General features: G+C 47.3%; 1 protein-coding gene across 3 annotated transcripts in view; it reads left to right on the top strand.

The window, feature by feature from the left end:
* Positions 1-500: 500 nt before the first annotated feature.
* The window catches only part of LOC121667599, a 95015-nt gene continuing 74221 nt past the window's right edge, over positions 501-21294 (top strand). For 2 of the 3 annotated variants that reach the window (XR_006017116.1, XM_042034424.1), the window contains exons 1-2: positions 7408-7684; positions 12659-12903. Coding sequence is in view for 1 of the 3 variants with exons in the window: in XM_042034424.1 (XP_041890358.1) it covers positions 7583-7684; positions 12659-12903 (347 nt within the window). In the remaining 2 variants the exon portion in view is untranslated. Of the gene's footprint in view, positions 1263-7407; positions 7685-12658; positions 12904-21294 lie in introns of those variants that run through there. The other variant, XR_006017113.1, reaches the window with a different exon arrangement.

Below are 21294 nucleotides of genomic sequence, written 5' to 3'. Positions count from 1 at the left end.
CCAGGTATCGTCAGATCAAGAATCCCGAGTTAAGCACGGATAAAACATAACAATGTTTGTTGTTTTCTCCCTCCAAAAAGAAAGCAAATAACTGAAGGCATCTGACACTGATGGTGTTGGCTAAGCCAGTTGGGAGGCTTTCTCATTTCATATTTTTGCACTGAATTTTATTCTTTTTTGTGTCCTTTTTGTCTTGACATTCCACAGGTTTCAAATGTGTTGGACCAACCCCAGTCTAGATCTCTGTAAATAATCAGATTTTGAATTTGGGGGTACCACGTTTGCTAATGAGTCCTGGGTTTGTAGTTGTATTCCCAACATTAGGAATTCAACCAAAGGACTCAAAGGATGGGTTTCCACTTGCACGTGCCATTCTTTGGAGGCCAGAGTCCTCTCCTAAAGACAACCCCACGGATCTGCTGTCTTGGGGCAAAAAGAGCTGGGCACTGGAGATTGCCGAGCTGCTGGAGGGCAGTGCCCCTGCATGCACACTTTAATTGCCCTGTTTAGTCTGGTGTGCCAGCCTTGCAGCAAGAGTGGTGGAATAATATGCAGGATAATCCCTTCTTACAGGAATCTCAGCATCACCTCGGTGACTGGTACCCAGAGACTTCTTCTGGCTCAAGAACTGACCTCAATCAGAGTGTGGGGCGAAAGCAGAAAAGCAAATTACCTCCCTGCTTCCACAGTTTGCTCCCGAAGGACTCCAGAACCTCGCATAAACAAAAACTAATTATAATACGCACACAAAAATTTAGTAAAAACTCTCAAAGCTCTGCTCGTAGGCTGAACAAAAAGGAAGCTGGAAGAGTGAATGTCACAGTGCCATCTACTGACGCCAGCCCCGACCGCGGAGGGAGAACACCCAACTGCAGGGGCAAAAATAAATAAATAAGGCTGGGAGTCTTGGAAGGATTATGTTTAAAGGAAGGAGATGACTGCTAATTAATGTGACAAGAGAGAAAGGCTCACCTACTGACAGGTTATTCATCCCACAAGTGTTAGAATCTTCTTCAGCGATGTCTGTTCCTGTAATTCCTGGAAAAAGGCTCGTGCTGGAGGAGCAGCTGACCAGAACCCTCAGTGCCAGCTCCCATACTTCTATTTTGTCTTGATGAGCTTTACAGCAGAGGAGAGTTACAGCCTGCTCTGTGGCAAGCAATTTGAAGGCATAAAGGAATGCGATTGTGGAATAAAACCCGCTCTGTGTGCTGTGAGATAACTTCACCTGACACAGAAAATGAGCGGTAACTCGGAGGCAGGTAGGAGCAACATGTAATCCAGTTGACATAAATGAAAAGATGATATTGGCAGAAAATTGGGCTGCGTGTGAATATAAAGGCTGTTGAATAACAGGGAATGGAAAATGACATGCTCAGCAGCAGTGAGGTAGAGATGAAAGGAGTTCAGAAAACATTTGTACGGGAGAAGCCAAGTACGAGTCAACAAAGGCTGGAATTCTCTGCTCCTCGAAGCAGAGCTGAAGGCTGCAGCCTTCAGTGCTACCTGTGCTCAGGGTTGGCAAGTGGTAGAGTGTCAAAACAATTAGAGTTTATTCTCTGGTTGCTAATGTACCAGCTGAAGTGGAGGCTGAGATGTTCAGCAAAACCATTACTAAGCAAAATGAGGCATCACCCTCTGTATGACTCTCAGTAATCCCAAGGTAAGAATGAAGTGAAGGATGATCAGAGAGTGATTGGGGATGGAGAGGCAGAGGGAAAAAAAGAAGTCGAGAGGTGAGGAGACTGCAGTGTGTTGATTGAAAAAAATATTCTGTGTATTCTGAAGGGTTGTGTCAAGTATGAGAATTCAGGGGGAAGGGAGAAGTGAGCACCTGAACTGCGCTTTCTGAGATTCGCTCCAGATATGTTGTGGCAGATGGAGCTGACATCCTGAGAGAGACTAAGAGGTGAAAGTAATAATGAGCAGCCTTCACAAGGTAAAAGCAGAAGAAATATTAGAGCTGTTACAGGAGAGCAAGCAGGAGATGTTTAGATTTATGAGTTCTTTTGGAGAGCAGCCATGGTTTGTCTTTATTTCCTTAGTAACTGGTTCTTGGTTTGAGCCTTCATCAGGTCATCAGATCAGTGCCATCAGCTCTGAAAGGTTTTCAGCTCTTCGTTTGGATCATCTAGCAGGCACAAAATGAACATGTGGAGTGCAAGCACGATCTGCTTTTGGGGGAGCTGTCCTGATAAGCAAAAGCAGTGGAAAAAAGTAAGAAGAGAGAGAGGATTTTATTATGACACCATCTGTCTCCTCACTGTTAATATTTCTTTCCCCCCTTTGCAGTGATTTTGAAAACTGGGTTCAAGGATGGTGTGGTAGAAGGGATGGTTCCAGAGGGACCATGGTAGTGGCTGTCCATCCACAGAAAGCAGCCTCTGGCTGAAGGCCCCTGCATGACACTGATCTTAAAAGTAACACACAGAGCTGAGCCTTGGCTTGGAGGAGGGCCAGCAAGTGAATTCCAGCTTGGTGCTCATTTTCTTAGTCTCATTCTCGTCTTCCTTGCTTTACTTCATTTAAAGTTTTTAATGAGAGTCCAGACCTGTCTTGGGCAATGTGCTTTTGCACAGCACCTGGGACAGGCTCCTCCTGAATGTTACAGCACCCTGGCAAGGGCTCTGCTCTCATATTTTTCAGCTGATCCAGAGATTTCAAAGAGCAGTTTCATTTTTCCTCTTTTAATTTAATTGAAGAACGTAAAGGGAGCTGTTGACTTTTACTGGTGGAACCTGAGGAGGACTGAAGCAGTTTAAACTTGACTGACCTTAATCGTACAGGGCACCCTTCTAAACTTTTGTTTACCTCCTGTGAGCTGCTGAAGAGAGGAGGGGAAAAAAGGAGGAAAAAAAAAAGGCAGCTTTCAGTTACTAAACCCCCTCGTGGTATTGAATTCTAACCAAGTACATCCAGCCCTGCCAGCCAGAAATGCCAAAAGGAGGAAAGCTGCTGAATCAGAGGAGAATGAGGATTGGGAGGATGGTAGGGAATATGAGAGTAGCACTAGGTGAGTTCATGTGATAGACTTACTGCTGTTTTGTATTTGCAGATCATCTGGGAGCAAACTTCTTGTTTTTTTTTTTTTTTTTTTTTTATTATCATTGCTGGATTTTGTTCCTAAATTATTTAGCAAATGTTTTCTGGGAGCCTCTTCCAGCATATAGATGAGTTATCCCCAGCTATTTGCTGGTCTAATGAATAAGTTCTGCAGCTCTGAGCTGAGCTTGCAAGATGCCAGAAGCTTTGAGCAGCCTGGGCTGGGTAAACGGGGAGCTCCTGGTGCTCTGCACCCCTCGGGTTCAAATCTTCTTTACAAGGTGAGGAGTGGCCATTTCAGTCCTTTGGTTTCCTTTCTGCCCCCCCTGTGAGTGACTCTCGAGGGCCTTTCAAATCCCACATGTGAAGGCTCCTGCCACCTCCTCAGAGCCCCCCTGGCACTTTGTCCCTGCTGCGGGGGCCTGGTGGGCTGGCAGCACGTGGGAGGTGATGGACACCAAGGTCCAGCAGCAGCAGAAGGTCACCAGGCTGGTTTGGTGCCCTTATTTGACCTTCTAGTCCTTGTCATGGGTCTGCAGTGTCCTTCCCTGTGGCTCCTTAGGACCAGCCACCCATTGGTCACCAACAGTGAGTTTGGAGGTGCTTCGGGAAGTTTGCTTGAACACTGGTGTCCTTCCCTGCCTGGGTGGAATGGCCCTGGATGGACAGGGCGGACAAATGGCCCTCCCTCTGCAGCCATGGTGACTGTGATGGAGCCCCTCCTGCTGTGGGTTGGTGGCAGGATCCCCACATTTACCAGGCAGTCATTTCTCTTTTATTTCTCCAGCTGAGACGTCTTTGACCTGAGAGAAACAATTCCATGGGTGGTGGGAGCTCCGAGCAAGTGTCCTTCCATTTCCCTGAAGACTTTACTGGGGTGCCCACCCAAACCCAATTTGATTTTGAGACACCAAACAGCCCCTGTGGCACATTTTCAGCTCAATTAATGTTTTGAAAAGCGCCAGTCTGGTGGTGGCATTATCAGGAAACCAAGGAGATACAGCGGGAATGTCTTTGCTGAGCGTGGTTTGCTACAGGAAGCTGTGCAGCCATCAGCTGATTAATGCCAATTTATTTAGGAATAGAGTCTGCCCATGGCTGTCTGCCTCTCCAAAAGATCCTGTTGTGTCCTTTCTCCATCACACTCGCTGGAGCATGTTTGCTAAAGTTGCTGTTGCATATGCTCGGGCAATAAAACATTTACAGCTATTTCAGAAATTGCTGCAGTAGGCAATTTTCCTCATTAATTTTACCATTCTGGATGGGATTTCATGAGGTGTGAAGGCATGCAGAGTCATACCTGATGCTATCCCTGTTCCTGCTTGTAATGCCAACCTCTTTAAGGAAAAATGAAATCAGAAGGGGATGTTTGAGGGGAAATGGAAGTGGCAGCTCCACATCCAATCATCTGTCAGAGAACCACGGAATATCCTGAGCTGGGAGGGACCCACAAGGATCATCCATGTCCAGCTCCTGCTGCAGTGATCCTGCTTCTGCTCCTGCAGATTTACTCTGATTGTTCTTTGCTCCTTCTTGCCCAAGACTATGAAGACTTTAAAATACCTCCGGGACCCTGCAGGGAGAAACGGGCTATAAAAATATAACAATAATGATTTCTTTCTCCCGCCTCCACCTGAGGAATCTCTGAGCGTGTTTCAAATATCAAAGAGCAAGAAACCCACTGTAGTGTTGTCCCCTGGGTAAAGGTGGGAAAAGGAGGCCCTGAGAGGTAGAAGGAATTGTACAAGGCTAAATGTAAAGCCAGTAGTAGATCAGGAGGCAGACCTGAGGGCAGGCTTTGGGTTCTGACCCTTTTTGCAGGAGTCGTCCCCATTTTGGGGAGAATTTTTTTAATCTGTGCCCAAACACTTCGTATCTGGTCAGGAATTGGACGTTTCCTGCAGAAAGAAGGCTTCTCTTCCATTTTAGAAGTGATGTCTGCACTAAAATATAACTACCATGTAACAAATCACAGAATGCTCTGCTCCATCCTCTGTCCCAGAGCTGTATCTCAGCCTGACTCGCCTGTAAATATTAAGGCAGATGATGGATAGGGACAGGTCAAAGCAGAGACGATCTGGAATTATTCTTTTCATATTCCAAAAGAATGAGCTCGTGTTATTCCTCACACTTTGAAATTTGCCCCAATTTATGGGGTAGATAAGGCTGGAATTTTGAAGGGTGACATCATGAATTGCTTTTCGTATTGATCGAGCTTTTAATGTGCCAACAATGAAAACAATAAAACTTGCATTTAAAAACAAACATTTCTAGCACAGGAGCCGCATTAAAATGACACAAATTGCTTTTGTGGGCTGAATTTAACAGAACACCCATGAGGTTCCACTTAAAAACAACAAGCCAACAAAAATCAAATTGCATTGTTTTACAGGCAAACAAAATGGTGAGCACGCCTTGGGCTACGTTTTCAGCATGTTTTCTTGGGAGATCAAAGCTTAAATCCCATTAACCCTTCAAATGTCAGCCTGGTGAGTTCCTTTCCTTTACCTCTGAGCTTCTGATGCTGCCTTCAGCAGGAAGCCAGGGCTCTGCCTGTCTCTGCTGCTGTTCCTCCTCCCCGTCTCCCCCACCGGCATCTCCACGGAAGCACCACCTTGTAAGTGGGCAGAGTTCAAACAGCCGGTTCAGCCAGCCCACGTTGGTTTCCCATTTTACTGACTTGGAGATCTGGCCAGAAGCCAGCACTAAAATACATTTATTTTGTTTTTTACCGTTCGCTGCGGTGCTGCGTTACCCCGCTGGCAAGGGCCTGAATGAGGCTTTGATGGCCAGCAGAGCCATTTTGGAGCAATTTAGGGTTTGTTGGGTCCTTGTTAAAGATCTCCTGGACATCAAGTATGTTGGGGATGGAGAGCTGGTTGCTCATGTTGAAGGAAAGCTGATTTATTTTGATGTTCGTCACCTGTTCTAACAACCACTGGGCATCTCACGTGCTTCCTAAATAAGTAAATGCCCATGAAATGCCACTTCCTGAGGGTTTGCTGCTTTCTCAGGGACAATAAATTAATATTTTGCACAAATATTCCTGTTCCATGTGGTGGGCCAGATCCTAATCTGCCTTCACCCTCCTTCCCCTGCTCTTGCGTCATGTGTGAATACAAAAATCCTTCCAAGCCGTTGTTAATTCCAAGTATCTGCGTGTCCACGTACACCACAAAGATCAGGAAGGCAGAACAGATGCAGCCTTCTGGGACTGCTTTGGAAGCATGGAAAGGTTTGGGAGCATGGAAAGGGTTGGGAGAGCAGCAGCTTCTCCCCCTTCTGGAACTGGTTTGGGAGCATGGAAAGCTTGGGGGAGCAGCAGCATTCTCCCCTCTGGGTGTTTGGGAGCTGTGGGATTTATCCATCCCAGCCTGGGGTGATACTGAGAGTCCAGTCGGATGCTCGGAGCGTTTGGAAACTTGCCAGGAGAAAGGGGTCAAAAGGGAGGATTTTTTTTTTTGTTCAGTAAATTAAAAAAAAAGAGAAAAGAAAGGGGAGGGAGGAGCATGAAGCGAGGAACATGGAGCTGTGGCAGAAGGTGGATGTTCCCGGCTCAGCCAGGAGCGAACTGCGCTTCCCCTTCCCCTTGCCGGGCCTCCTGTGCACATGCCAGAGCTGGCTGCCGCAAGGCTGCAGCTCCAGTACCAGCCCGCAGCTGTGTGCAGCTGTGTCCAGCTGTGCCTCCCAGCCCCTCACAACTGGATTTTCATACAGGAACAGCCCCTTTCCAAAGGGCTCCCCCGCCCCGGCTCATGGCTGCGGCCTAACAACGTGTGAAACACGGGCCCTTTATTGGCAGGGCTTTTGGGGGAGGCTTTTACACCCCCAAATAACTCAGCTGGGGTTGGGGTTTTTTTCACCTGAGTGCCTCAGTCCCACACCCTGCTGGCCCCTTCCCTTTAGGAATGCCTCGTCCTGGTGCTTTCTGAGGAAAAATGAAAGCGAACCTCACTGTGCTTTCTTTCCTTTGGAAGGATTGGGATATGAAGCCCCAAAAGGCCAAGGACACAAATCCGATCTCTCTGTGACCAGGGACAAGACCTGGGGGAACAACTGGAGCTGTGCCAGGGGAGGTTTTGTTGGATTTTAGGAAAGGTTTCTTTCCCCAGAGGGTGTGGGGCACTGAACAGGCTCCCCTGGGAATGGCTACCGGAGCTCCAGGACAATGCTCTCAGGGACAGAGTGCGATTTTTGGGATTGTGAAGGGCCAGGAGATGGAGTGGATGATCCTCGTGGGTCTCTTCCCACTCAGGATATTCTGTGAAATCAGACCCTCAGGGTTGTGTCCTCCTAAACGCCTGCAGGGACACTCTCCCACGGGATGGCAGTGCCTGTTTGCCACCCTCCGGTGCCCATGTCCCACGGCAGAGTCCCCAGATCTGTGCTACCAACTGCAGGCACAGAACAAAATCTCCCTTTTCACCCTTCACGTGCAGGTGCTTCCCAACAAACGCCATAAATCCGAGGGGAGTGAACAAGAAGAAGAAGAAAAGGAGAAGAATATTTGACAGGTTTTTATTATTTGAGAGACTGGCTGATGATTGGATTGGATGATTTTAGAGGTTTTTTCCGACCTGAACGATTCCATCAAGTTTGCTGGATGCTGCACAAGGTTAAAGGAGCATTTGCAGAGCAGAAGGTACAGAACTTGTGTTATCTTCACTCCTACTTTTGCTCAACTCTCAATCTGTGAGGAGGAAAACTGCATTTTATCATGGGTGGGCAAAACAAAAAACCAGACCAGCCTATTCCAACGTCTTTATTTCTGGCAGTTTGGGGATATTTAGGAGTAGCAGAGGTTGTTATTGCATATAGGAAGATTTTATTGCTTCCCCTTCAGTGCAAACTCAGTCGTGTCTGTCCCCTCAATTTCCCCTTTTGCTACTGGGATGAGGAAATGAAGAGAAAGGAGGGAAACACCAAAAAAAAGCAGCACTTGTTTCTCTTTGTCTGGCACTCAGAACTTGCACGTGTGTTTTGGGGGAGAGGGGAAAGCAAAATGTATCCCAGCCAGCTGATTCTGCCTTGTCAGACATGAGCTGAGAGGAGCTGGGTGGGAACTGCCTGTGCCACCCTCCGCCAGTGGTTTTGTCTCTGCAGCTCAGCAGCTCTTGCAGAGACTTGTCCCAAAAAATTCACATACCACAGCCAGACCTGCCAGGACGGTGCTTTTTCCGCAGCTTTCCAGGGGATTTCAGGAACGTGGGGAGCTGCAGTAATGCTGTGCTGGAAACCCAGAGCCCAGGGAGAATTTCCCTACACAATGGGTTGCATTTAAAGAGGTTTGCTCCAAACCTCAGCGCGGTGGCCGAGTCCGATTTCCAGTGTGAAGCGAGGTGTGATTTTTAATTTAGTTTTTTATGAATTCTTCTTTTTTTCCCTAATCCCATCATCATTATTCTGCTCTGAGCCCCTCTGCCAAAGGCTGGTGCTGGTTTGAAACGCAGCTCCTTCCCCTGGTGCCAGCTTACGTGGAAGAAAGGCTGACCTGGGCACTGAGTGGCCATGGCCAGTGCTGGTGGCACGATGACAGGGCTCCCAAGATCCTTTAAATCCACTCCCTGCTCTAAGGCTGCTTTTCAGTTAGCTGGGAACGTCCCTGTTTTGTCCTTGCTGGGGAGATGATGGATGTTTCCACAGTGGAGAATCTGGATGGATTTTTGCTTCCATCTGAGGGCAGTGGGGCTGCTGGGAGGTAGCACAGAAACATCATCCCATTATGGGGTGCTGATGGCACCTTTGGGGTGGGAATGTGGGATCCCACCCCTCTGGTGTTCCCACAAGGTCGTGCTGGACTCCCCTTTATCCCACACAGCCCATGCAGACGCTGAGGCTGGTCAAGCTGAAACTTTTCCCTGGCCCTGTGTTCTCACAAGCCATTTTTGTAAAGGAAAGTTAATATCTTGGGTTTTTTTCTTTTTGGGATACCCAGGAAGTGAAGGCATCAAACGAGCAGGACCTGGTGGGCTCAGGAGGCATCCTGGAGGCATTAGATATGGCTGGCATTCGATCCAACAACTGAGGCTTTCCTGGTTTATTGATTTACCCTCTTTGTGCTCGTGCACGCACAATGGGCCCCATTATGAGGGCCATGTGCATCCCTGCCAATAAACCCCAGAGAAGGGCAGATGTTTCCCACCCAAAAAATTCATTCCTCTCATGCTGAGAGAGAGAGAGAGAGAGAGAGAGAGAAAGGCCTCTCCCCAGGACCTCCAAGGCACAGAGGTGCACGTTTGTGGGTGTTTGTGCACATTTGGCTCTTGGGGAGCAGCAGAGAATTCCCTTCCTGTGTGGTTTGCTCACGTTCCCAGCAGGAATAAAAGCTGGGATGGTGGAGGAGAGCGGCTGCTCTCAGCTGGAGCGTGCTGAGGGCTCTGGGCATGGACACACCTGGACTTTAGGAGTGGGTTTTTCCATCAGAATAATTTCCTGATTGTTGGTGTCGATGCGTCTTGGATAAAAATGCTCTTGGAGGGGATGGGATTTATGTGCAAGTGTTTAAAGAGGGATCTCTAGGTCTAAAAGGGGATCTCTGGGTCTGAAACGGGAATTCTAGGTCTGAAAGGGGATTTCTAGGCCTAAAATGGGGATCTCTAGGTCTAAATAGGGAATTTCTTGGTCTAAAAGGGATCTCGGGGTTTGAAAGGGGATCTCTGGGTCTTAATGGGATCTCTAGATTAAAAAGAGGATCTCTAGTTCTAAAAGGGAGTCTTTAGGTCTAAAAAGGGGATCTCTGGGTCTAAAAAGGGCTCTTTAGGTCTGAAAGGGCATCTCTGGGGCTAAGAGGGCATCTCGGGGTCTAAAAAGGGATCTCTAGGTCTACAAAGGGCTGTCTCCTGGGGTGCAGGATGTCCACACACCAAAGGCAGCAGGGGAGGCAGTGGGAAGAGCATCCTCAAACCAAGCTCTTGTTGTCACAAGCTCAGCCCACAAAAAGTGTCCTTCCACGTGTAGCTCCACTCAGCCAGACCCAGTCCTGCCAAAGACACATTCCAGGAAAATCAGAGATCGGGAAAAACGCAGGCACTCCCCACGCTGGTCACTTGGTACCTAAACGAGGTTCAAATTCGGGCTCCAGGTGATAGTGGGTGTTTAACTGAGCAAAGCCCAGCAGTGACAGCACTAATTGCTGTTTCCTTGGGTGCCAGAGGGAGATATCTTGGAAAAAAAAGGCAAATCCTGGTATTTTCCAGGTGTGAGAAGTGGGATCGTGTTCTCCTGCAATGAAGTGGAAGCAGAGAACAGTTAATTTCTAAACATTTAGCTGCCAAAATATTGATAAAGGGACGCTTTTCATTTAAGCTGCTGCCTCCCTGAGAAAAGCCTTTTTTTTGGAACAAACCCCAACTTATTGACTCTGATTCAACTCAAGACTGAGCATTCCTGAAGTGGAGATGTGCTTCCCATCTTCTTCCAAATTAAATGCTCCAATTTTCCATTTGGAAATGACTTTTCACTTCTGTTTTTGTATAGCAAAACCACTTTTTTTTTAAAGTCTAAATAGAAATGAAGTTCTTTGGGTTTTAATTGGAGCTGTGGAGGAAATATTTTGTGTGGGAACAGAGAGGATCTTTGGGCATCTCAACGTTTCGAGTCCTCCTTCTTCTGATTTTCCAAAATATACCACAAAATGTGGGAAAATCGGAATTCCAGGAGAGATTCCAGCTTACAAGGAGCAGCTCAGTGTGAAGGTCAGATCTCTATGTTCTTGCACAGCACGTGCCAGAATATTTCACTGCTGGGACAGAAAGTCTGTATTTAAGTAGCAATAACTCACACGAGGAATTGACAGATTGGAATGCACCTGGTTCAGGCTGTTGGTTGCTAATATCATTCCCAGTTTTCTCTGGTGAGAGGCAGCTGGGATAGTTTATGGGATGTCCAGCCTTTCTTAGGGCTGCTGTGCTCAAATATGCCCCCAAATGAAACTTGTGGGGTGGGATCCCTCGAGGGACAGATAAATTCAGGAGTGTGATGGAGGGGCCTCCATGTTTCCCACGTGGCTGTGCCAAACTGGTCCCTTTAAGGCCACCCCAAAAAGTCAGAACCACCCCAAATCACCAGTTGCTTCTGAAAATCGAGGCCAAGCTCCTGAGCTGCACCGCTGGCAATATTGTTTAAAAACAATGGGGCTCAATTAGATGAGAATTATTTTAACACTTCGGAAGGCTGCCAAGTCATTTCCTTCTCCTTTATTGATTTTTTCCGTTGCCAGTAAATATATCTGCGGCAGCAGGATGAAAGGAGAGGGGGAAAAGCGAAGTGCTAGAAAGGAGACTGTAACAAGATATGTGCCCTGAACCTTTGGGATGGAGGAGGACATTTTAAGACAGAAGGAAGCAGGGGATTCATGGAGGCATTTCACGGGGTTAGACATGGTAGCAGACAGCCCAATATTATTTTCCTTGCCTGATCCTTTACTTAGATTGGCTCCTGTTTCTTCCCCTCATTGTGCAGTCCCTGCATGAGCCGCTCTCCGTGTAAAGACATTCCACCTACATTCCTTTGCCACCGGGTGAGAGGAGGGGGGAGTGCAATTATGTGGGCTAGCGAGACACAAAAGGCTCTGCTCCACAGCTCAAGCTCATAAACTTCAGCTAACTTTTCCCCCTAAAAATATGAAAACTCCCCCAAAAAAACCAATCAAACAAAAAACCTAAGAGTCTGGTTTGTTCCTCTTCTACCAGCCTGCAAGTGAAGGGTTTGGAGCTGTAACTATCCCACCTATAAATATTTCCCTCCCCAGCACTCTGTAGATAACCACAGAATAAATAGGTTTTAATTTTTTGGCAGAATCAGCGTTTCTCTCTGGCTTTTTGTTTTTTACATGCATCTCCTCTGTGCTAATCACAGAATCCCAGAATGGTTTGGGTTGGGAAGGACCTTAAAGATCCTTTCATTCCAGCCCTCTGCCATGGGCAGGGACACCTTCCACCGGAATGGCTGTGGTGGGAACAGACTGAAAAGTTCCTTGGATAAAAAGGCCACAGGTGAATAATTTTCCAGGGATACTTGTGTCATAACGTTTATTGGGATTTACTGGGGGCCATTATGGCATTTATCCAAGAAGTTTCCAGGCTACAGGTGTGACCCTACCTTTCTCCATCCTCAAGAGTCTTGTCACCATCCTGGCTATAAATCCTGGGAATATCCCACCACAGGCACCACTGGAAGGGAACTGGCTCTAGAAGGAGACATGGAGCTGTCTCTAAAAGCACTGAGAGACACACAAACCCAGAAGTGGTGAAATCCTCCAGCTGAGGAAGCTGGAGCGTGCAACAAATTGTTTAGAAGTTCACGTAAACTGGACCTTTTCCAGGTGAACATCCTCGAGGCTGTTAGCAGGGCAGGGTTTTGTAATTCCACTTCTGAGCACTGAACTTCATTAGCTGGGCTCTCTCCGTGTGCTTTCATATTGATTTCTGTGCCCCTGCACTCCTTCTTCCCATTTTGTCTAATAAGCAAATTTCACTACCTGACTTCACAATTTTTCCTCTGGGCCATTAGAATTGCTTGACTGTATTCCTGGCAGAGCCCTTAATTAGAGATGGATCAGAACTGATGTCATTAAACTGATCCATTAACCACACTCTTCCTGTGATTCCAAATGCAGGTGCTTCAGAGAAAATGTGACCTGGATCCAAATGGCCACTCTGTTCGCCGTGCAGAGCCCCAAACCTTCTCAGACAGCCAAAGATGGAGAAGAAAAGTCAAATTAAACCTCTCACAGATTCTGCCTCAGTTCTCCTGGCACAGGAAACATCTCCGTGTTTATCCTGCAACCAAAACATTTCTGATGTTTAAAGGATTTTATTTCTTACTGCACTTTTTGGAAGGCTGGGTCCTCACTCCAACAAGGTAAAAATGTTATCATTTTCCTCTAGTCTCAAAAAAATCTGAGACACAGACTTTCTTCCTTAGGCACCCTTGAGAGCTCTCTGGAAGCCAGTCCAATTTTTATATTTCCCTATAAACCCCAATTAAGTTGGAATCCGTAGGCTGAGAGACTCGTTTTGGCTTTCTACTGCCTTGTCCAGCAGCCTGGGCACTGGCTGAAATAAATTACAGCTCTTTTTAGAGCTGGACGTGGCCAGAGGTGGACACAGAGAAGCTGAACACGATGATCTCAAAAGAGATGCTCTGAATTAAGCAGGAGGTTGCTAAGCCACGTGTCTGCTGCAGTCTCCAGCAAAAGTCACAGCGCCGAGTCCTCGCACAGAATGGGATTTTCTGAGGGAAAAAAGTCTGCAAGGACATAACCTTAGCTGGTTATGGCTGGAAAAAACTCCTGAAGTCATCCAGGATTTCATCTTGAACCCCTTACAGCGTCCACAAGCAGACCAAGCAAAACCAAAGAGCCTCCCTTGCCCCAAAACCTGGAATGTGCAAAGCTGCACTCTGCCTGCTTCCGGGGGTTGTATTTATTTATATGGATATTGCAATAAAAATAAGGGTTCATTTTCCCCATTCTTCAAGGGCTGCCCCAGCTTTTCCCCAAGGATGGCTCAGCACGTATCTCACATCACCCCTCTTGAGGGCTGGGACTGGATGGGCTTTAAGGTCCCTTCCAACCCAAACCACTCTAGGATTTTATGATCTTTCTAGAAAGTTTTTCCCACCTCACCACCAGCCAGAGAGGGTTAATTTGGCCTTTCTCTGGACCTACCAGGGCAGCACCTGCTAGCAGGGTGGGGTGTTCCCTCGCACAGCTTGTCAGAGGCAGATTATTATTATTACTGTTATTATTATTATTATTATTATTATTTTGTGAAATAACACGTTCCTTTGTCTGTGTCCTACCCCACAACCTTCAATCGAGCCTTGCTGGTCCCTCAGCCCTCGCTGCCAATTTTGCTGCTTTCCCTGTTTGCAGAAACCTTAACTCTGTGTTTGAATTGGCCTGCAGGATGTGTTTGAGGAGGGCCAGAGACTGAACAAAAATGGGAGGCTCTCATCCCCCCAAAAAGAAGTGTAATTTGCCTTTAAAGGCTCTTAAACAGCAAACACATTCTGTCTGATCCTCCTTAATAAAGTATCCCAGCAGTGCTACAGTGCCTTATTTGAGGTCTGTGCAGTCTCATTAAATTTGATGTGTCACAGAGGGCTTGGACATGTGAAAGGGAGGCTGCAGGAACCAGGATTGAAGTTTGCCAGATTTGCTAAGGAAAAATGATTCATTATGGCTTTCAAAATGGACACCCTTCAGGCTTCCCGCTCCATTGATTGTGAGAGCAGGGAAGAGGGAGCGGAGGGGCCACCGCAGCCGGCAGATTTAACCCTTATTAACAGCTGCTTAAATTAAGGATTCGGTTTGATCTGGGAAGATGTGCTCACACTCGTGTGCTCTGAGTAAAGAAAAGAAAGGTTATTAAAGATTTAAGGGCTGGATGGTGCGGCTGGAAACTCGGGGCTGGCTCTGCTGTAGGGCCGGGAGGAGGGCGGAGGCTCCAGGGTGTGCTCAGGTCGTGCAGAGTCCTCTGTGACCCAGCCCTGCACCCAGAACAGATGCTCAGAGCAGCATCCTGCATCCCAGTGCCTTGGGAAAGGGACAGGAGGTGCTGGGAAGTGTTTTTGGGGTATCCCTGTGGTGTGGCCGTAGTTTGAGACTGGAATGTGCTGGTGCCATGGAGCTGCACAAGGACCACTTTGGTGGGGCTGTCTACTCCTCCTCTCCATGCAGGAAGGTCTCCTGGAGATCAGGTTTCATGGATTTGTGCCTTGTGGGGGTCAGTAGATGATGGCTCAGGGGCACAAGACACTGTTGGTTCTTTGGGTTTTGTGTGTTGGAGCTGGAACTCCAGTCAGTTCTTGCCCAGCTGATGTGGACCATTCCCTTAAGAGCTGCACCTTGTGCGTCCCATCCAGCTCAGAATGTTCTGTGATCTGGGAATGAAAGGGGCTCAATCCTGAAAAAGCTTCTCAGGTATCTTCCGTGTGCTCTGCTGGGAGAAGAACAGCGCAGGGCAGTTTCTCTTCCGCATCTTTACTGTGCTGGTGGTGGGTGAGGAGAAGGGAGGTGCAGGGATGGTACCAGCACAAAGTGATGCTATTTTGGAATACAGCAGAGGCAGGTTAGGCTGGACCCCCAAAAAGCGATGTGCGCAGAGCTTGTGAGCACATCTGGATGCTCTCCTGTGTCAGCACCTCCTGGCAGCAGCAGGAATCAGGGAATTTAGGGATTCCCCACACTGTGATGGGAGCAGTGGTACAGCCAGGACTGAGGGCATGGAAAGGTGTTTACCCTGGCTGCAATAATGAGCTCTTGAGCTACAGGCTCCTCACATATCCCATCCCCTTCCTCTCCCTCTTCTCTCCCTGAGAGCCTACAGCCTAAAATTCACAATGCAGACACATTCCAGTCCAAGACACCAGAGGGGAAAACAAAAAGAGAGGCAGGAAAACTGATCTGGGGGATCCATGTCTGTTCCTTAGGATAGCAACAAAAAGGAGCCAACCCACCACGGGGGATTTCTTGATGCTGCAAAGAATTCTCCTGATTTGTGGCATCTGAGTGAGGGGGCCAAAAAGAGAAAACATTTGTTCTTTTAAAAAGGTTGTAAATCATGCCCTGAACGTTCACCATTTACATTTTAAGTGAAATAGGATGTCAAACCGTTTTGCTTTATGTTTATTTTCAAATACTGTACGCTTTACTGTCCACTTTCTCCAGTGCCTGTGCCATTTAAATCATATTGTATATAGCCCGAGATGCAGGGGAATATAAATCTCCCTGTGTGTGTGTATACACCAATTATTCTTGGGAAATGCAGCCAGCCAGAGTTCACAGTACCTGAGATACACGAATACAGTGGCCATGTTGTTCCTGGGCATCTTTTTGGGGGGGATTCTTACCCAGCATAGATTTAAGGGTAAATCCACCAGGTTTGGTGGTGTGACATAGATAAAAAATGCATTCAAAGCGAGATCTTTTAATTTTAGGGAGCAAATTTCAGCTGTGGGCACATACAGATGCTGCGTGATAAACAAAGTCTCTCAACTGCATATTTAAACAAAGCATTAAAGCCTTCTCACTTCCTGCTGGAGAAGTATTTTATTCCTTTCCCTTTATTTATACAGCATGGCAGCAAGAGCAGGAATAAATTTCATCAGCTTCTCACTGCCTCATCGCCAGCGGAGGCACACAGGAACAAGATGAAACATTGTTCAAATAAAATGTAAATTTAACTCACAGGCCTTGTCCAGTGAAACTCTGCGGGACTTGGCGAGGGAGAGCACGACAGGGCCACGGGAGGGATGGCGAGGGAGGGATGGGTGTGGGCCAGCACTGAATGAAGTCGTGGGGGTATCAGGATCAGGCTCTGGGCTCGGCTCCATCCCCGTGTCCATGCTGGGAGCAGGCACAGCCATTCCCTGGGTGCTGGCACTGGGGAAGTTTGGTTTCTCCTGGAGCTGTGCCTCGTTTTTGCTTCACTCAGCCTTTAGCAAGGTGAGAGTTCCCATTAGGGCTGCTTGGGAAGAGCTCTGCGCTGCCCCGTCTCTGGCCTTTCCTGAGCTTGTGTCTTTCCAGCTGTTCCTCAAAGGTTTGCCTCTGTTCCAACCTCCCCACAGTTTGAATATTTTGTGGGTATGAATCCTGCTCTGCCTTTGGTCACCTCCTGTGTCCTGCAGGTGACACAGGAGTCACAGTGGAGCCATGCTCAGCGTGACCTCCCTGCTCTGCAGGAGCCCCCAGCCACGCTGCTGATGCAGAAAGGGCAGGATCTGTGCCCACTTTGTGCTTTCTGGGTGGAGGAACTCGCTGTGTTCTCAGGAAAAATATTTCCCTACCTGCAGTATAATGAGAGGTTTGATTGCCTTGCCTTGAAAATAGAGACAGGGCACCCCTGAGCTCAGGGGAAAAAAATCTTTGTGGATTGACATCACCTGAGCTGCTCAGGTGGAAATGGTCGGGTGAGGGGCAGTGCCCTGCCTGCAGAGCAGCACCGGAGTCGTCCCAGTCCTCCACAAGCCCAGGTAAATCGGAGCCATCAGGAATTTGATTTGCATTTACTGCTCTACTTTAATTTGTACTCGACTGTCTCGCTGGAAACTCAGCTCAGAGGCAGTGCTGCATCTTCCCTGAGCCACCCTCCTGGTTAATTAAAAGATATTCTCCCCTATAGCTCCTAGCCCAAATCCCATTTACCAGGCTTTCTCATGGGCAAAGAAAGGCTGAAATTCAAGCTGGAAGGGCTAAATAGATCCACATTGTGCTGTGAAAAAAGAAAAAAGCCAGCCCACATCCCAATTCAGTTAGCTGCTTAAAACGCTGCCTTGCTTATTGCCATTGTTAGAAAACCTCATAAATCATGAGATTACTTTCTCAGGGTCTGTCCTAGGAGCTGTCCTGAGGGTGGAGAGATTTAGGCAGTGGAGGAAATCGGGATGTTGGCTCAGCACACGTTCAAATCAGTGGCCAGGAGTAAATCCCCCCCCAGCCCCAGAGACCCCCAAGCCCAAGCCTTGCACGCCAGGGATTTGCACAGGCTGAGGGCTTGGTGGAGGGGGAGGATTGTGGAGCCTCCAAAGCATTTTAGGGAGCTTGCAAGGCTCTGCTGCTTTGTGTCTTATACTTAGTGTGGCTGAAGAGGCTTTGCAGTCACCCAGATCTCGGGATGCTGCTGAAATTTGGACACATTACATTATTCTGCCTTATATTTTGTAGAGGGTATCCCTCAGCTTTTTAGCATCCCGAGGTCTGGCAGCCCTTGGGATTGAAACTGGAGTAGAAAAGATTTCTGTCTTGGACTTGGTGTCTCTGTTGTACTTCCAAAATCCCTGTGATTGAGGAGCTCTCCTTAACAACTGTACAGGTGCACGTGCCTAAAGAAATTGTGGGTTGTCACTCCAGCCCAATTTATGCTTGTGTTAGAGGTGATATTTTGATAAACAGCTGGTGAGATAAAACTGAAAAGGATGTATCCCCACTAGGATAAATTGTGAGGCCCTTCCTATAAAAATCTCATTCTTTACATAAACCAGGAGGTTTTGTTCAGAGCATTCCTGTTGGTTTGAGCTGTAGCATTCTGCAGGCACCGAGTTTGACCCAATATCCCCATTTTCCTATAGAAATGAGCTGTATTAAGGTCCACCTGCCCTTTCCCAGCAGTGAGACAGGACTGTCAGGGCGGGTTTCTCCTGGAGACTCTGGCGTGACAGTGGGAGAGCTCTTCCCAGCCCTGCCAGTGACCTGTTGGGCGGCTGGGGCGAAGCTTTTAATCTCTTTCTCTGCTTTCATCTGGCTGGCTGGCAGAGGCTTTGAGGATGAAACGGGCTCTGTGTGTGTGTGTGTGTGCAGTGCTGAGCACCACGGGGTCCTGCCCCACGCTGGGGCCGAGGCTCGGAGCCCGCGGGGCCAGGAATGAATCCGGGATGGATCCAACCACTCCCTCCCTGACAGCAGCAGAGCACCTGGGCCTAAATTTAGTTCCAGACCTGCCACACTCTTCAAGTCAAACTGGGACAGCCCTGATCTGGGGCGAGCAGATAGGAGCAGTTCAGAGATAAAATATTCCAGGTCTTTCTCATTACAATTCTCCTCATGCAAGATTATCTTTGATTTTTCCATAGCTCCTCCACACTGGCAGCCAGAGGCTTTGTTTAAAACACATCCATCATTATCACTGTAATGTATTATTATTATTGTAACTTATTCATTCATATAGCATTTTTCTCACAACAACCCAGGAATCAAAGTGGTTTACACTCTTGCTGTCTGAAAGCAATCTGAAAGGAGAAATTAAGGGCGGGGAGAGTGTTAAAAATACCTAAATAAATCTGTGAAACTGGCTTCAGGTTCACAGTGAAAACTCCAGGTCTAAGTAGGAAGGCAGTAAAATAATGGTGAGGAGCTGTGGGTAGCTGGGAAAGAAATTTTGTTGTGTAACAAGATATGAAAGAATTGAGAAGAGACTTTGCCTTGTCTGTGCCTCGAAGGATGTTCTCCAGGTAGCTGTGTGTGATTCACAATAGCTCAGCTCTGAAACAGGAATCCAGATCTTGCTTCAGCACGGGGACATCTGGGAGTTCAGGTAGAGATTTATGGCATAATTAATAAGGATGGAGGCTGATGCAGAATTCCAGTGATACTCACGTTTTAGGTCCAAGTTTCTTTGCAGCTATATAAAAAAAAAAAAACCCACCCAAAACCCAGAAAAAAACAACCCCACAACCCCAAAACCAAGAGACACAAATAAATGTGAAAAGGGGACTTGGTTCTGTGTGGGGTCAGCTGGGAAAGAGAGGCAGTGAAACCCAAATGAAACCATAATTATTAACTCCAATCTTTTCCAAAGATTACGACCACCTCATATCTGCATCACTCCAACCAAGCACAGCAAAAGGGTTGTGTGACATCTTGATTTTAGAGCTCTCCAGACTGGAGAACCCTGAAGCCTTCAATAATTCATTGTTTTCCCCTCCTTAATTTCCTTCCCTGCTCTGAATGTGCCCTGTGTATTTCTTGCTCAAGGTTCAGCTCAAGGTGATTCTGTTTGTGCAGCTTTTCTGTGCAGCCTCCTCCCTTTTTTAATTTTAATGCAGCATTTTGAGTTTGTCTCCTGCAAACAAAAATGTCTGCTTTGTGGAGTAGCAGGAAGGCAGGAAAAGATATGACTAAGGAAGATTATGATATCATTCTGGTTAAGTGCAAATGCATTTTAAAAGATGCTTTGGCTTCTTACCAAGAGGAAGTGACAGATGATCTTTGGCAATTTTATTAATGCATCTTTTCTCTGTTGTTCTGCATATCTCCATTATTTTCTAGAAGCAGACAAGGACCAGCATTAATTTTCTAAATCTTTGCTGTCTTCTCTCAAAAAGCCTTGTATAGATATGGAAAACTCCATCCTAGATCTGAATTTTTTTTTTTCCTTTATGTATATAAGTGAAATCCTTATTTGAATATCTGCCCACCGGTTATTTTATATCATCATTTGCATAGTTCAGCTTCCTCCTGACTCCTCAGCAAGATTTAAATATAACAGCCACCATCCCAGCGTGTATTAACAGGTCTGGGAGTTCACCTGGATGTCTTCAGAGAGCTGTCACATTCCCACCTGGAAAAGAGGGAAAAGAGGCAGAGTGGCCAAGAATTTCCTGGACAACTTCCTAAGCAATGCTTCCAGCCAAAGAGCAGCTCCTCTGTCACTGCCACCTCTCTGATGTCACCTCTTAGGGTGACCTCCAACGTGACCAGGAGTGGCTGCTCTGTGAAATCTCTTTATTTGGGTACTTTCTTGCTCCAAACCAAGGGTTTTATCCTTCTTTTCTGCCCTGACTTCCTTCCATCATGAGTCCAGCGCCTTTTCCAGTGGGATTATTTAATTCTAGCGTGAAAGGTATGGCTATAAAAGCAGGTGTCCATCTGTCCAGTGATGCAGAATGAGCCCGAGTGTCCTGTTCCGAAGGCTACGTGGTGTTTTTGCCACAGGAACAGACAAGGGGCTAATTACAGTATCAGGGAAATGCTGCGAGAGACGAGTCAAATACAAAATATTCAATTCATTTAATATTCCTGATGAATAGGCAAATTACTCTAATCACATTAGTTATTCTATTCATTTATTAGCTAAGAGTGATTAGTAGTGAATAGCTGTAAGAGGATCTTCCAGGTGCAAAAATTAGGCATCTATAGTTTCATGATGTTTATTTTCAGCGGAAGATAATTGTCTCTTTAGCTCCTCTCAGACACACACACACACTGCCACACACAGCCCCGCTCCCTTTTGTCCAGGCACGGGGGAAAAGGTAGGAAAAAACCCACACAGGTGTGCAGAGATAAGGCCAATTCCCTGCAGAATTTAACAGGATTTATTTCAAAACAGTTGGGAAGAGATTTCTCCAAGATTACGCCAAGTTAATGCAGGGGGATTTGGATGGCGGTTCCCACGGAGCACTCAGATACTGCCATTTTAAGCACCAGGCTCTGCTTCGTTCATGCTTGATTTGATTGTGCTGGAGAGTGGGAGTTTGGCTTGATCTGCAGCACAAATGGAGCCCGGGTCCCTCGAGTGACAGTGGTGCTGCTGCCCTGCTCCAGCGGCTGCTCTCGCCAGGCCCCAGGTTCCTGCTGGTGTTGATCCCCGTGGGATAAGTGCAGATAGGCTGGTTTGGGTTGGAAGAGATGGAAAAGTCCATCTAATTCTACTCCCTGCCCTGGGCAGGGACACCTTCCACCATCCCAGGCTGCTCCCAGCCCCAATGTCCAACCTGGCCTTGGACACTTCCAGGGGCAGCCACAGCTGCTCT

This window comes from Corvus kubaryi, unplaced genomic scaffold (assembly GCF_017639235.1).
Source record: "Corvus kubaryi isolate FWS band 111438036 unplaced genomic scaffold, C.kubaryi_AGA036_p1.0 37367, whole genome shotgun sequence".
Taxonomy (NCBI): domain Eukaryota; kingdom Metazoa; phylum Chordata; class Aves; order Passeriformes; family Corvidae; genus Corvus; species Corvus kubaryi.
The sequence above is the reverse complement of the archived record's forward strand: the minus strand, read 5'-3'. Positions and strand labels throughout refer to the sequence as shown.